The 15,804-nt window shown below is 42.2% G+C and overlaps 1 protein-coding gene across 1 annotated transcript; it reads left to right on the top strand.

Annotated features, from left to right (window-relative positions):
* Window positions 1-1,125: 1,125 nt before the first annotated feature.
* Window positions 1,126-14,662, top strand: LOC127583209 (chymotrypsin-like elastase family member 2A). Its single transcript, XM_052038978.1, is given in 9 exon segments — window positions 1,126-1,165; window positions 1,713-1,801; window positions 3,132-3,229; window positions 7,724-7,852; window positions 9,241-9,329; window positions 9,332-9,376; window positions 11,731-11,876; window positions 11,972-12,121; window positions 14,645-14,662. Coding segments are annotated over 9 exon segments (804 nt in total).
* Window positions 14,663-15,804: the final 1,142 nt, after the last annotated feature.

Genomic DNA, 15,804 nt, shown 5'->3' with positions numbered 1-15,804 from the left:
TTTATTACAATGATCGCTGCCAAATATTGAGCAATCTCATCCATTCTCTTTGAGAAGACACCACATAAACCCTGTTCTCTCATGAGTGGGAGCATAGAAGGTGTATTCACCATGAGCCACAGGATAGGGACCAGAGCAGGAGACTCAAGTCACTTTTTTCTACCTGCATTCCAGGAACACAGACTGCTTGAATCTGGCCAAGTCTGGAAAGGCAAAGGATGGAACCCAGGATGTTGGAACTCTGAGTGGTTCAGTTCCTCCTGCCTTTATATTTACCACCCTGGAGATAAACCCTGGTTTTAATTTCAGTCCAAACTACTAATGAGATTGGAACAGAAGATTAGGACACACACATGAAGGGTTTGTCTACTTTCTCTTTCCCTGCATTTCTTCTCTTTTTCCCTCCTTTTCTGTGTCTCCACAATCATAGCAGCCTTGACTGCGTTGGGGCTCAGTAAACTGCCCCTGGTGTGTAGGTGAGTGTTGGAGCTTGTGAGGAGTTGATGGGAATGTGCGGAGAATGAAATAGGATTAGTGTAAGTGGGTGTTTGATGGTTAGCATGGAATCTGTGGGCCAAAGGGCCTGTTTCCATACTGAATGATGCTATAAATTCATTATATGGTGGAGCAGACTCAAAAGGATGAAAGATTTACTCCTGTTTCTCGTTTCCTACCTCCTCTATTTAGTCTCTGTCCCAATGATTTCACCCCTCTTCCTCTCTCTCTGTCATCTCTACATTTTTTTTCCTCTGTTTTATTGCATCTCTCTGCTAGGCATCACTCACAACATTTCTCCCTCTCTCTTTCTCCCTCTCTGCCTCCCTCCTTCCCTCTCTCTCTCTCTCTTTCTCTCTTTCTCACCATACTAGTTTTTCTTATTTTCCTTTATTGATCTGAACTCAGTTACTTTTCCTTCAAGGTAAAAGGAGGGGGTCAGGACTTGCTCTCATGGTGTGGATTGTTTAAGATAAAAGAAGAAAAATTGCACAATTGATATTTAACAAACTTCTGTTAAGTGTTGTTTTCCCACAATTAAGATAATGCCATTCCTTCCTGAAGGTCAATTTCTCTTCAGGTATAAATATAGATCACAGAATGTGTGTGGAAACCCCACAATTTGCAAACATGATCCGTTTTGCCTTGGCCGCTCTGCTTATCGCAACAGGTGAGTTTGCTTCTTGTAATTACATTTAGTTTCCTTGTTCCTTGTGGTTCAAGGGAGTTCATCAACAATGCTTCTTCAAGGCAATGTGGGACAATGAACTCTCTTGCCTCTCTGAGTGACTGCTACAGCAGCTTGGGAGCAGGGCAACCACCAATTCCTCAATTTCAGGTGACAGTCCAAGGGCTAAAAGAGAAGGAATGAAAATGGTTAAATAGAAAGAAGAACAACCTATGAAATTGGGCAGCATTTTCAATAAATAGTTATAAGTCTGAAACTCCATTAAAAATAGACCTGTTGATTAGTTTACCCTTGTTATAAAATTTCTGACTTACGTGTGTTTCTGTTATAACTTGTAGGTGAGTACAGTACTGAGCTGAGGAAGATCCAGCAGTTGGTTTATTCTAGGTTTCGTTCCAAACCAGTCAGGTTACAATAGGGATTGTACAATGAGCCATAAAATCTCTCAGACAGGTGACAATGGGTGGGGAATCAAGGCAATATTGGAAACCCAAAAATGTTGAGGCTGACACAATGTTTTCTTTTGCAGTCTACGGTTGTGGTACTCCTGTATACCAACCCATCCTCTCCAGGGTTGTAGGTGGTGTGGACGCTAGACCCAACAGCTGGCCATGGCAAGTATGTCAACTCTCAAACTAAACTGGATTTATATGTAGAGCTTAAACTGTTGAGCTGTGATATCTTATTTGCTACAAGCACAATGCGTGTGGGCAGCATCATGCAGATCAGGATTACACTGTGAGTCGCTGATCCCGGCTAATCTCCCCAAGGTGGAAGCAGTGGGAATAACCAACCAGAGTTTCAGTTCATGATCTGTAGTCTGTGTTCATTCCTTGAGGAGCAGGAATGTTAATGTTGGACAAGAATAACTTTAGCTCTGATCTGTAGCCATATATAAACCAACAGACTCCAGGAATGAGTCTAGACATACAACATGAAGCATGGACATTAGAAGAGAAGGGTCTGCCAATGAGGAACTACACCTGGTAGAAAGGAGGGGAGAGAATTATTCTTATTCTCTCCATTCTGTTGGGGTGGAGGGGGATGGGGTTTGTTCTGCACTATTAACATCAAGATGACTCCAGCATTGTGGTCAGTGAGGAAAGTGTTATTCAGTCGGCATGATTTAACCCATAACCATTCCCTATCCTCGTGACTGTCTTCCCAACATGGCACTCCACCCCTTCCCTTCCCCAACCCTCACTCACCTCTTCTGTCCAAGTAGCCCTGGAGCACCAAATTATTTTCTTTTCCATAGAGGCAGGACTGAAACTAGGAGCCCTGGAGTGTCTGTGGAGGAAATTGGAGACAGCCATAAACTTAAGTTCATGCCCTGATAGTTCACCGATCATTGAACATCCCCCTCACTGTAAAGTACATCTCCCTAAAACGACCTACCTCTTTGACCCAGCTTTTGCTCATCTTTCCAATTATCTGCTTTGGTGACTTGGTGGCAAATATTTTGGACTGGCAAAGCATCTGTGAAACATGTTGACAACACATGCCTCACTGACCACAGGGCTAGAATGACATTGATGATGATTATGCAGAAGCCCACAAAGCAAGACATGATGGAGGGAATGAGAGAAAGGTAAAGAACAACTTCTCCCTCTCCATTTCTACTGGGGTACAATTGCTGCCCATTCTCCTGTGGGAATCCAGCTTTCATGTTGGATGTCTGGATTCATTTCTGGAGACTGCAATGTTTGATAATAAGCCGCTTGTTAGGGCTGAGCGCAATGCAAGTTATCATTGCTTTATGTGGCTGGGTAATGACCTGGGTCAGTTGTAATGTCCTTGCATTCAGGTGAGGTGAATCATATTCTGGCATGATACCAACAAACATAGGAAGAAAACTGGGCAAGTGTTCTCTGGAATATTGTTTACATCAAGTTGTATTTCCCTCATTAATCGTTTTTTTGAAGCTGAACATTTGAATTTCTTGCAGATCTCCCTCCAGATATCTAGAGAAGGTCGCTGGGGTCACACTTGTGGGGGGACTCTCATTGATCCCAGATGGGTTATGACTGCAGCACATTGCATTCAGTAAGTTTCTTGTGGAATTTCCTTGTTAGCTGTTAAGGTAAAGTTGGTGGGCTGCTCCTGCCTCAATGGACTACGCCACATGGTTATATCTTGTTATGTTGTTTGTACTAGTCTTGTAGTCTTATGTGTGACTGCCATGAATAAAGATTATGTTTACTTGAAACTCTCAATCACAGTGAGTTTATGTATAAGATACAAGAATACATTGGCAACGAGGAAGGATGTATGGGAGACGCAGACTGTCCAGCTCACAGAAAGTAATACCGGGTGAGTTTGTAAGTTTGCAAATGTGTGGTCAAACAGAAGGCATTCCTCAAACTGAAGAAAGCTTTAGCACATGCAAAAGGGGAGCTCAGGACAAGATGACAGAAACGGCACAAGCACGATATATTGGAGAGTCTGGGATATACATTAAAATGCATGAGGTAATTAGTATTTACTAGGAGAGTTTGGACGAGTTTTCAAACTGAGCAACATTGTAGAAGCAGCAGGTGACATTGTTGAAGAGCAAAATGCAGTGTTGTTTGAGTAAAGGTGGGATCTGACACTCACACAATGGTAGTAAGTTTGTGGGCACTGCAGAGTGCAACAGATGTCCCATTTAGTGAGATTGTTGCAAAGCTAAAACGCACTTCAACTGAACACTTTCTGAAATATTTCAGAGTTAGCCACAGATCAGTGCATGGATTGGGTGACAAGGAAATACATTGCTATTGAGAAGGCAGCAGGAATTGTGGTTTCAATGGAAATAGAACTGAGGATCACGAAGCAGCTTCCACAGCTCAAGGTGCAGATGTGAATCCGTTAGGTAAGGGATTGTCAGACTTGGTTCTTCAGTCAGGACTTGACTATCATGAGCATTAAGGACAGTTTTGGTGGAAAACCAGCTAAATACAGGAAATTGAAAGACTGGGAAACGGCAGGTCACATTTTATATCCTATCTTATCTTAAAAGTCAGGAAGAGGTCCTTTTTATGAATATCAGGGAAAACTTATAGATTCCTGCTGCACATTTAGAAGCAGCTCACTGTTACAGATGTAATAAAACTGGACATCTGTCATTAGTCTGTGGAAGCAAACAGAATGTGGCTGATGCAGAATTGTGGTTCACAGTTTACGCACAGGTTGGGAAAAACACGATACTCAAGTTAACAACGATATGGAGAGAGACACATTGAATGGTTTCCGTGCCATGGATGGTAACGTGACAAAAATCAGCAACATATTTGCCATTATCATTAAGCTTCATTGGTCAGGACATTGTAATGAGTGTGGATTCTGCAGTAGACACCCAGTAATGGAGCAAGGCATCACTATGGGCAAGACATGCTAATGAAGAGTACCGTCCTGTTACACTCTGGTAGGTATTGCAGAATTGAGGTACACTGTGGCCAGAGGTAATCAGAAATTTGAGGACCTAATAATTATTAAAAGATTATAATCAGAGGCTGGCATAGTTAGGATTTGATTGGATTACAGGATTTGGATTTAAAGATATGTTTCCCATCTAATCACTCAACAAAGTGGAGGCAGACAGGTCACCCTCACATTGATAATTAACTGACCTTTCCATTCCTGTGGGAGAGCAAGGGCTGGCAGATGTTGTATGGCAGATGCTGTACAGCAGCTGGAAGAAGTAGCAGCAGGGACAGGTAAGCAACCAAGAACAATAACGCAATTGTCATGAAAAGAATCTGACCAAAGAGAGCAAGACGGAGGCAAGAGACAGCTATTCTGGGAGTAGCTAGGGAAAATAAAGAAATTTGACTGTACAACTAGTCAACTGCATGATTGGACCACTCAAGTAGACAGTACACTAGGGGTCAGGCAGCTTGGAGGAACAGTTGAAGGGATGGCTCAAAAGAAGAAAAGACAGCCAAGTGTTAGGGAGAAACTTATAATTGCACAATGTCCAAAAGTTAAACATGAATGCCATCATCAGAAATATTCTAATTCAGAGGAAGTATTGAAATTGCAAGTAAAAGTTGAAGGATTAGAGCAAAACCAGCTGGAGTTAAAAAGTGGCTGGCAGAACTGAGTCAAAAAACAGAGTAGGTTTGGAACATTTAAGACCTTAACACCCAGAGAGTTGGAGCTGCAAGTTGTTAAAATAGAAAGATTACAAAGGTCCCTGGATGACTTGTACAAGATGTTTTCAATGACAAGTGTGTACAAATTGCCCAGAATGATATGGAACACCGATGACAAACTTGAACCTGAATAGGCAGCACTAGATGAATTGTCAGTTTCCATCTGAAGCAATAAAACTGATGTTGCTGAATTAAAGGAAACAATATCTTAGAAAGGAAAAGGAATTGAGAATTTTCAGATCTTCCTTTCAGTGAGTGAAGGATATATTTCAGGAGTGGCAGGGAGTGTGGCTGACAAGCTCAGGGAAACTACAGTAAGTCACCATGTAGAGCTGGAAGTTTTATAAAGAAAAGGAGTTAACATTCAGGCAATGCTAGAGCTTTACCAGCAGAACCAAGTGAAAAGACAAAATGTTTAAGACCAGAAAAATGTAGCCCAGTACAGAAGCAAGTCAATGCTTCGGGACAGGAATTACAAAGAATACTTTGTTGTTTGGAAGTGGCAGAGGGACCTGCTAAAGAAGATTCAATCTGCATGACTAACAAAATGGGGACATGCTGCAGAGAGGACAACACAGGCCGGGGTTGCTGAACACTGATTGTCAAGGATCTTCCACACAAGATGATGTTAGCTGACCTCATGAAATCTTCAAGGATGCTATGGACATTAAAATTCCAATCTCCCTTAAGATCTCGGGAATGGCGTTTGTCAAATTTGTGAATAATTCTTTTGACTCGGAATCAGCATTCTGATGGACCACTCAAGGTGAAGGATTGGAAAGTGTGATGAGATTTAAATATATAAAGGTGGATGTAGAGTTAATGGTATCTACTCAGTACAACATGGCTGCAGTAAGACAGCAGCAGGCTATGGAACATCCTAGCTGAGTGAAGATCATAGCATCAATCCAATAAGAGGAAGCAGAAGAGGAGAAGGATAATTCTGGAAAGACAAATGGGATCACGGAGATGAATTACACTAGTTCTGGAATGTCGAGAGAGCAAGTGGAAATATTTGGCTATAGAGGAATATCCCACAGAACAAGAGTGAAAGTTACACTGGAGGTGTTTCCTTCTTCAAAAGGTGACCCAATTGTGTATGGGGACTCATGGGTTTTGACAATTTAATCTGCTTTGTATCTGTTTGCATATCACACTTTACACTTCGTGTTTGAGGATATGTTGAATACAATGCATATCATTTAAGATAGGCTTATTATAGGCTAAAAACTACGATCCTGAATGTGTTATCATGCATTGTAAGTTTGGGAATATGAATATGTTATCGGTGTACAGTGCCTGACTGTTATTGTGTATTCATTGTGTATGTAACTTTCTGGAAAGTAACTAAACATGCAAGTTTACATTAAATCCATGCTGATCTATCAGTGTAAATAAGTACCCAATGTTCTGAAATGGGGTCTTTGACATGAAATGTTCACTCTGTTTCTCTTTCATCAGATGCTGTCTGACCTCCTGAGCGCTTCCAGCATTTTCTCTTTCAGTCCAGTGTAAAACATATATCTCTTAGTACACTGTTCACTCCTCCCTTTCTAAGGGACAAGTAGTGTAGTCGATGTCTGTTGGATGTGCTTTGCTCATGGCTAGTGAGTTGCTCTGAGTGTCACAGGATTATCTCTTACAACAACATTGTTTGTACCGTGCTTGCAGCTTTGATTGGAGACCAACGCCCACAAATAAAGCTTGTGCTTACTTGATGCTCCATCTGCGTGAGTTGGTGTAAACCTCAAGTGTAGATTACAAGAAGAACCAACTGCACACTACAATCCTGGTTTACCTGAAAATGATTAGCGTTCATTTTAAGCTGCTTATGTTCCATGGTAGTTCGTTTTTATAAAACCTGAGAGAGGTGTTTATTGTAACTTTTTCTTTGAACGCCCAGAGCAGCATCAAGCACACCCCAGTATGTTATAGCACACAGTTTCCCTCAGCCTGCAGAGAGCCTCAGTTTTACTCTGTGGCACTGCTGTGACATTTTGCATTTTCCTGCCAGCTTGCCTGCCCAATCATCGCCATTTTTGTTTGCTGAGATGATCCCACAACGTTCATTTTGGCATTCAAACGGTTTTGGACAGCCCATATCGTATGGTCCAGTCACACAACTCCAGCACCAGGTTATGTCCAATCCCCCCACCCTCAGTCCCAGTGAATACACAGACCTGATCCATTCATGGCCCCTCATCACAGAGGAGGTTTCCATTCCATTGGTGCAAATGAATTCTTCACTTCAGTGCTGCTGATGAAGAGAGGATTCTACTTCACTATCCCATCCAGTCCCCACTTCAAGTCATTTAACATGCATGGGAGAGTTTCCAGTTGTGTAATGTTGGGACTGTATTCTAAAGCCTTTCACTATGGTTACAATGTCGATCTCTTCCCACAGCAACAAGTATACCTACAGAGTGGCTCTCGGCAAACAGGTCCCTCTCAGAAAATGAGCAGGCTCCATCTATGCTCCAGTTGAGAAGATGTTCCGTCACGAGAAGTTCAACATGATCTTTGCTGCCAATGGGTCAGTAGAAAGAGAAACACGGCTAATTGAGAAAATGTTCTTCATTCGTCTCCTCAGACTGTTTGTTTTTGTTACGGCACAATGAAGTGCTTGATTGATAAGTTAAACATATTCAAGGGGAAATAAGATAAATAAATGAAGGAGAAAAGGAGGTTATGTTGCTGGGGCAAGAGAAGTAGGAGAAGACTCGTGCTAAGCTAAACCTTGGCATGGACATCTTGGGCCAAATGGCCTGTATCACTGCTTTAAATCCCTTGTGGCGTCTAGCTAAAAAGATTCACCACAAATAGATAGCTGGTAGGAGTTTGATACCCACTGCCTAAGAGGCTGGTGGAGGCAGAAACCAGTTCACAGTTGACAGTATTTGGATGTGTACTTGAAAGACCATTATCTGAAGGGCTATGGGCCAAGTGTTGAAGGGGGAATTAGATTGACTGTCTCTTTTTGACTGACAATGATCTGATGGCTGAATGGCCTCCTTCTATCATTTGAAGCAGACTCAAGCATTGTATTAATCACGTTGACTTGTAGCAGCACAGTCTACAAGTGTAATAGACAGGGAAGTTAACCAGTCACTTTCAGCTCAACCAGAAACAATGGTGCCACTATCACAAACAAAGTTTTATCATTCCAATCTTCTGCTTGTAATAACTCTTCTACATTTTGTCCAGCTCAAGAAACCTGGATCTATATTCATGACTCTGAAAATGGTTATTTTCTGATTTCAATCACACCATCAGTGACATATATCAACTTCAGGTCTGAACTCCTCACTGGAAAGGGGGGGAAATATTCCATTAGATGTCTTACTACCTGAAAACTGTATGCACTCAGCTTTGTGGATAGTAGAACAAGGAAGGCGGACAGGAGTGAGTTGGAATAGTCAAAAGTCAAGGGGGAAACAAAGCCATGCATCAGGACTTCAGCAGTAAGTGAGCTGAGGTAGATGCATAGTTGGGTGACGTGATAAGGGGTTTTGGCCATGATGTAGAGAAACAGTCCAAAGCTCATCTCAGATATAACATCAAGGTTGGAGACGCAATAGTTCATTTTTGGAACGTTCCCAGGGAGAGGGATGGAGAAGATATTTAAGAATGGAGATTGTGATGGGGGTAGAAAAGCTTGCCTTTCTGCATATTTAATATTCAAGGCACTTAGATGAAAGGATAAATATTTCCACGGTCACAACTTGGGTTGTTCCAATTTTCAGTAGATATTGCTGTTGTTTTTAAGATCTAGCACAACACAAATCAATTCCAAACAGGGTTATTCAAACACTCAAAGATCATCTCATGCATTAGCCACTGCCACCTTAGACAGCCACCTCAGAAAACTGTGTGCTGGGAAGTAAAGCTCAACACTGAATTGTTTTTCTTTCTTTTTCCCAGTTATGATATCGGTCTTGTCAAACTTGCTGAACCGGTAGACCTGACTGACAAGATTAACTTGGGATGTATCCCTGCCCCAGGCACTATTCTTCCCATGACTACAGCTGTTATATTACTGGCTGGGGATTGCTGAGGGGTGAGTTAATTAGTTATACAAAAAGTAGAGACATATGTAAACAAAGAACGATTTAATAACGCAGTGCTTCACAACAAAAGTATCCAAACTGAGCTCTTTGGGCCAAATGTGTTGGCAAGCTGAGGCAATGCTTTAGATTACAACTATATAATGGTTAACTGTGGGACAGTTCCGCTGACATTTTGCAGACCTCCATTGATGCAAATATTTAGTCATGAGCTGGAGGCTTGTGGGATCTGGGATCAAACAAGTGTATTAGAGCACAATAAGACAAAGAACATAAGAATCCATGAAAAATATATTCCTCCAAAAAAAACAAAGAGGAATGGCCAACAGTAATGCACTGTGGGTGAAGAAAAAAATTGAGGGTCAAAATTGAAACTAAAAGGAAAAGGCACATTTTAAGCATAAGTGATGGTTGATAAAAACCAGAAAACATGAAGTTTAAAAAAGACAAAAGAAGTTGCATTGGATGGATGGGAGTTTTATAATGGATGCTGACTGGAATCTTGTCACAGCATTGACAAACCCTAAAGCAGCACATTTTATTAGGATCAGCATACCTGAGGTGGAGGCAGACTTTGGAAACATTGGCTGGATGTTCACAACCTTCACAGGAGCTAAGGCGGAAAGCTTAGCCCCACCCTTTCGTTACTCAGGGATGAGAACCAGCTGCAAGGGCAGAGGAAATCATTCAACGTGATCTGATGCAACTGTTTACTCCAGTCGGTGCAGCGTGAGAGTGATGGGCCAGAAACTGGAGAATTCTCTTTGGTGGGGTAGGGGAAGATCCAGTTTGTCAAGACTGTCAACAACAAATTTTATTGGTATGAAAAGTTGAAATTCTGGTGCATTATATTACTGCTAGAGACCTTTTAAGTCTAGGCTTATCACATCCTCCATGAAAATATCTGTAAAATGTTGTTTGAATATTGATCAAACCGAGGCTTGGCAGATAATAGAAAAAAATAGTTCACCTGATCTATCAGAAGGTGTTGTACTTGAGAAGATGATGTGATCAGTCTGCTTCAATTCTGTTGCTCAGTTTCTTTCAGATTTCAAACATTGGTCATTCTTCAGATTCTGGGCCCACCGTAACTATTCTCCATCTTTGGCGCCGGTTAGTCCCAGAGCCAACCATATGTTAGCTTGATCTGCCCACTATGTCCATATACAACACGACAATCAATCTATTTCCAAACATAATGGATGTGTACCTTCAGAGGCACTACTCCAAACTTCATACAGAAGGTAATAAACACTCAACTGAAGCACGAGGAGACACATCACTGCCTGGATAGACCCTGACCTACCTGTTACAGATCCCATCTGATTTTCTCTCTTCCAACTATTTCCCAGTGCTTCCACCCTTTACTTTCTGTTCCCTCCCTTGATGGGTTACTTCTCCATGAGTTCTGGTCACCCTCCAAAAACTAGTCCGAGCCACAAATGAGGGGCAGCAAATCCTTTAATCGTGGCCTCATCTCATCTGTGAAGACTCATGTGGAGTCCATACATCTGCTTTGCCCAGTAGTGGCTTGAAGCAGAAACACCAATTGATTTCTCCCCCTTCCTAACCAGTAAACCACAAAGACATGTTAGAACGATCAATTCCACTACTCAAGCCCCACATAAAAATTATTTAATTAACTGTAAGTTATTTGACATGTCATGAGTCCATGAAAAGCCAGCATTTTTAAATGAAGATTCCAACACATCATGTAGAGAACTTAGCTCTAAACCCAAGTTTACTAGTGGCAACAGTTCCGTTTCACTGCTATTACACCTCCTTTTGCTCCACAGGTTTCTCTGGGTCAAGATAATAGGCTGCCTTTTGAATTACATTGCGGCAAGTATTGGAAGGGGGATGGGGGTTGAATTGTTGAGGCTGTTGTCCATCAGAAGGTAGATCAAATCATAATTTGGCAAATTGGTTTATTATTGCCACATGTACTGAGGTACAGTGAAAAACTTGTCTTGCATACCGTTCATACAGATCAATACATTATACAGTGCATTGAGGTAGGGCATTAATAAAAAGTTCTGTGAGCTTTTTAAATATCCCAAGGGACTTGTTGAAAGAGAATAATTGTTCTTCTGGTATCCTGGCCTACCTACATTATATTGTAAAAGTCAGTGATTGGTCATGAGACCTCCCTGAGATAACTTTATAATAAAGAACATTCCAATTGGATTTTGAGAGTACACAAGCCAAATTCTATAGAATAGCTTGGAGGATGGAGACACTATCTGGCAGCAGCTGCCCTGAACACATTATTACAGAGTGCCATTCAACATCATTGTCTATTTCTCACCTGCAACTCTCAGTGATGACTGACTTGGTTCCCTTTCAGCTGGCGTACTGTGTCTAATGTCTTGCAAACAAGCTCTTCTGCCTGTCGTGGATTACGCCATTTGTTCCCAACCCTCGTGGTGGTGGGTGGCGGTCAAGAAATCGATGGTGTGTGCCGGCGGTGACGGAGTTGTTTCTGGATGCAATGTTAGTTGACCTACAGAAATCACCCATAAATGGTATCACTTACAGGCACGGGGCTCCTCTGCGGTAGCTGAACTGTGTTTCTGTTCCCCACCCAGGGAGACTCTGGAGGTCCACTGAACTGCCAAAATGCCGCGGGTACCTGGGAGGTGCACGGAGTCGTCAGCTTTGGGTCGTCCCGCTGCAGCCAAAAGAACAAGCCAACTGTCTTCACCCGTGTGTCCGCCTACAATGAGTGGATAACTGAGGTACCCTACCTGAATATAAAACACAGCACAGGCCCTTCCACCCACCACGCCTGCGCCACACACGATGCCAAATTAAACTAAATCTCTTCTGCCCGCACATGATCCATATCCTCCCATTCCCTGCATAATCATGTGTCTATCTAACAGCTTCTTAACTACCTCTGTTGTTCCTGCCTCCACCACCACGCCTGGCAATCCGTTCCAGGCACCCACCGTTCTCTTGTCCTGCACATCTCCTTCAAACTTTCCCTCGCTCACCTTGAATGCATGTCCTCTAGTACGTGACACTTCTACTCTGGGATAAAGATTCTGAATGTCTACCCTATCTATGCCTCTCATAACTTTATAAACCTATCAGGTCTCCCCTCAGCCTTTGTACAACCACTCCTTATAACTCATACCCTCTAATCCAGGCAGCATCCTGGTAAACCACTTCTGCACCCTAAAATATCAATGGTGACTAAAGGAGGAAGGAACAATTATATCCTTTAACAGTATATTTGCTCCCACTCTCCTATGGCCCCTGGATATCCATCTGTTTAATGCTGCTGCCAAAATCTCAATTTTAAAATTCCTTCCCTCATGCTCAAGTCCTTCCCTGGCTTTCTCCTCCCCAGACCACGGCTTTTATACCTTCCTCACATTCCATTGTGCCCTGTGTTCCTCCAACACTTTTCCATTCCCACTTTCCTTCATATCACTCCTGGTGGCTGTCCCTCCAGCTCCAAAGGGCATAAGTTCTGGGATTCCCTCCATAAACACCCTTGCTTTACTATCATGCACTCATTGTTTTAGTCCCTCTTTAAAGCATGCCTCCAACTAGGTTTTTTGGCACCTGTTCTTATGTGGTTCAGTGCCAAAACTGGTTCAGTAAAGCACTTGTAAAGTGTCTTGGGGCACTTCACTATATTAAATATGATATGTAGAAATAAGTTCTTATTCCTGGCTACATGGAAACAACTGGAAAATTGAGGCTCCCTTTTCCTGACCATACGATGGTATGGAATTCCACACAGGTAGGCTACATCTCATCAAAAATACTGTCAATTGAAAGGGTTAAAGTGAGAATGTGAGGAGGTTGTACCTGATCATTCAGATACTGGGCCCAAAATGGTGTGGATTTATTGCTGAGTATTTGCAGGGTTGATGCATTGAAGCAGCTTATACAGTTAGGATTTGATGGAAGCCATCTGCTGCTGATTTTCCTGACATTTGTTTAGAACATTAACCTATCAAGTATACCCAGGCAGCACCTGCGAGACTGAGTCATCGTCCATGTGATTCTGAGGGAGCAACTTCCTAACTCGGGAATCCACTCCAAGTTAGCCCTTTCTTGCCTGAGATCAACATGCCCGATCATCTAAGATTTCAGGAAGAAGGCTAGAGGTTTATACATAACTAGAGGGCACAGATACAAAAGAGGGGAGAGATTTTTTTAAAAGAAACCTGATAAGTAACTTTTTTACACAGAGGGTGGTGAGTACCTGGAATGAGCTGCCAGAGGAAGTGGTCGAGGCGGGTACAATTGCAACATCTAAGAGGCATTTGGATAGGTACATGGAGGGGAGGGACTTGGAGGGTTATGGGCCAAACGCAGGCAACTGGGACTAGCAGGGAGGATGCTGTGGTCGGCATGGTCCAGTTGGGCCGAAGGGCCTGTTTCCGTGCTGTGTCAATCTATGACTCTGTAACCCTCTTCCAGCCACAGCAGGAGGGTTACATCATCTGGGATGGTCAAGGGATAATTGGCTGGAAATTGGAACTAATGGGGCCTTGTTTATGTGCAGTGTTTTATCCAATTTTTAAAAACAGGAAAAAAAAATCAGGTACTTAACACATGGATCAAGGTCAACAATTTTCATTCTGGACCCTCTATGTCCTTGAAATGCTCATGCACAGAGTACCTGAACAGATTGAGTGGCATCCAACAACATTCCATGAGTGTCTAGATGCCCCTTTTGTAGCCCAGAGCATCTGCAGAAGTTCCTGTAAAACTTCCCACCTACAACATGACTGAAAAGCCAGCCACACTGAAGAACAAAAGGGAAGGACTGTCATGGGGTGAATGGCAAGAGAGATGAAATGGCACAAGGGACGGTAATATGTCACGTGTCCTCAAAGTCACCTTTCCTACCTGGGTGGCCAAAGAGGATGGCAATGAGGCAATAAAAAGCAGAAAATAGGACTAGAGAAACTGGAATGAACAGAAGTAACCACTGCCCGAGAAAATGGAACCAGTGGTTCTAACTGGAAATGACTGAACTATTCATGTGATTAGAGCTGTTAAAGGGTCCAACTGGAAATTGAGGTATTGTCCTTTAAGCTTCATTAAGGTTAATTATTGTTCTCTTCAGCTTGTGAATTATTGATCACCTGTTAGTCACACCCACACATTTGTCAAAAGAAGTCTCAGATAGAAGACCTTCCATGTAAGAGTTAGATTAAGAGTATATTCAGGTTAATCCTTTGACAGAGAATTTATTTTGAGAAAGCTATTCTAACAGCAATTCTATTACTTTGCAGAAAATGATGAACAATTAAAGTGATCCACTCGAAGGTTTAGAAGATTACAACAATCTGCAAATCATAAAAATAAAGGTATTCATAAAAGATTAAGTTGTGAAGTTCATTATGTCCCAAATATAATCCATCAAACTGATAATACAAGAGTTCCACAGGATAGATGTGAACGTAAAAGATCATTAATCCAGGTACACTCTACAGTATATGCATCACAAATGAGGTACAATGGTGTGGTGGTTATATTCCCCAACTAGTAAAAGTCTGAAAATAAAAAATAACTTTCACCATCATAACCCAAACAATTCACTGATGTTCATTAATGAGGAAACCTCCTGACATTAGTTAGCCTGGTATGTTTGTTACTCCATTCCCACACAACTATGTTTAACTCCTACCTGCCCTCTGAATTGAGGTAATACAGCGCTCAGGTAGAGTCATTGAGTATGGAAAACAGCATAGAAACAGGCCCTTCGGCCCAACTGGTCTATGCCAACCAAAGCATCCTCCCTGCTAGTCCCAGTTGCCCACATTCAGCCCATAACCCTCCAAGTCCCTCCCCTCCATGCACCTATCCAAATGCCTCTTAAATGTTGCAATTGTACCCGCCTCGACCACTTCCTCTGGCAGCTCATTCCAGGTACTCACCACACTCTGTGTAAAGAAGTTACCTCTCAGGTCTTTTTAAATCTCTCCCCTCTTCTCTTATATCTGTGCCTTCTAGTTATGGACTCTTCAACCTTGGGGAAAAGACTATGACTGTTCACCTTATCCATAACCCTTATGATTTTATGAACTTCTATAGGTCATCCCTCATTCTCCTATGTTCCAAGGAATAAAGATCCAGCATGGCCAACCTCTCCCTATAACTGAGTCCCTTTGGTCCAGGCTGCATCCTCATAAATCTCTTCTGCACCCTCTCCAGCTTGACAATGTCTTTCCTATAACAGGGTGAATAAAACTGTACACAATATTCCAAGTGTGGCCTCACCAACGACTTGTATAACATAATGTCCCCACAAAGAATGTCCCTTCAAAGGGTATCACAAAGAATATTAATAACATCAATTAAAGACATCTGTGCCTTGCTATCTACTCAACTAAGGATGGGCAATAAATGGCGATATTCCCAGTGATGCCCACCTCCAGACAATACAGTGTAA

This window comes from Pristis pectinata, chromosome 26 (genome assembly GCF_009764475.1).
Source record: "Pristis pectinata isolate sPriPec2 chromosome 26, sPriPec2.1.pri, whole genome shotgun sequence".
NCBI lineage: Eukaryota > Metazoa > Chordata > Chondrichthyes > Rhinopristiformes > Pristidae > Pristis > Pristis pectinata.
This window is presented reverse-complemented; position numbering and strand designations above follow the sequence as displayed.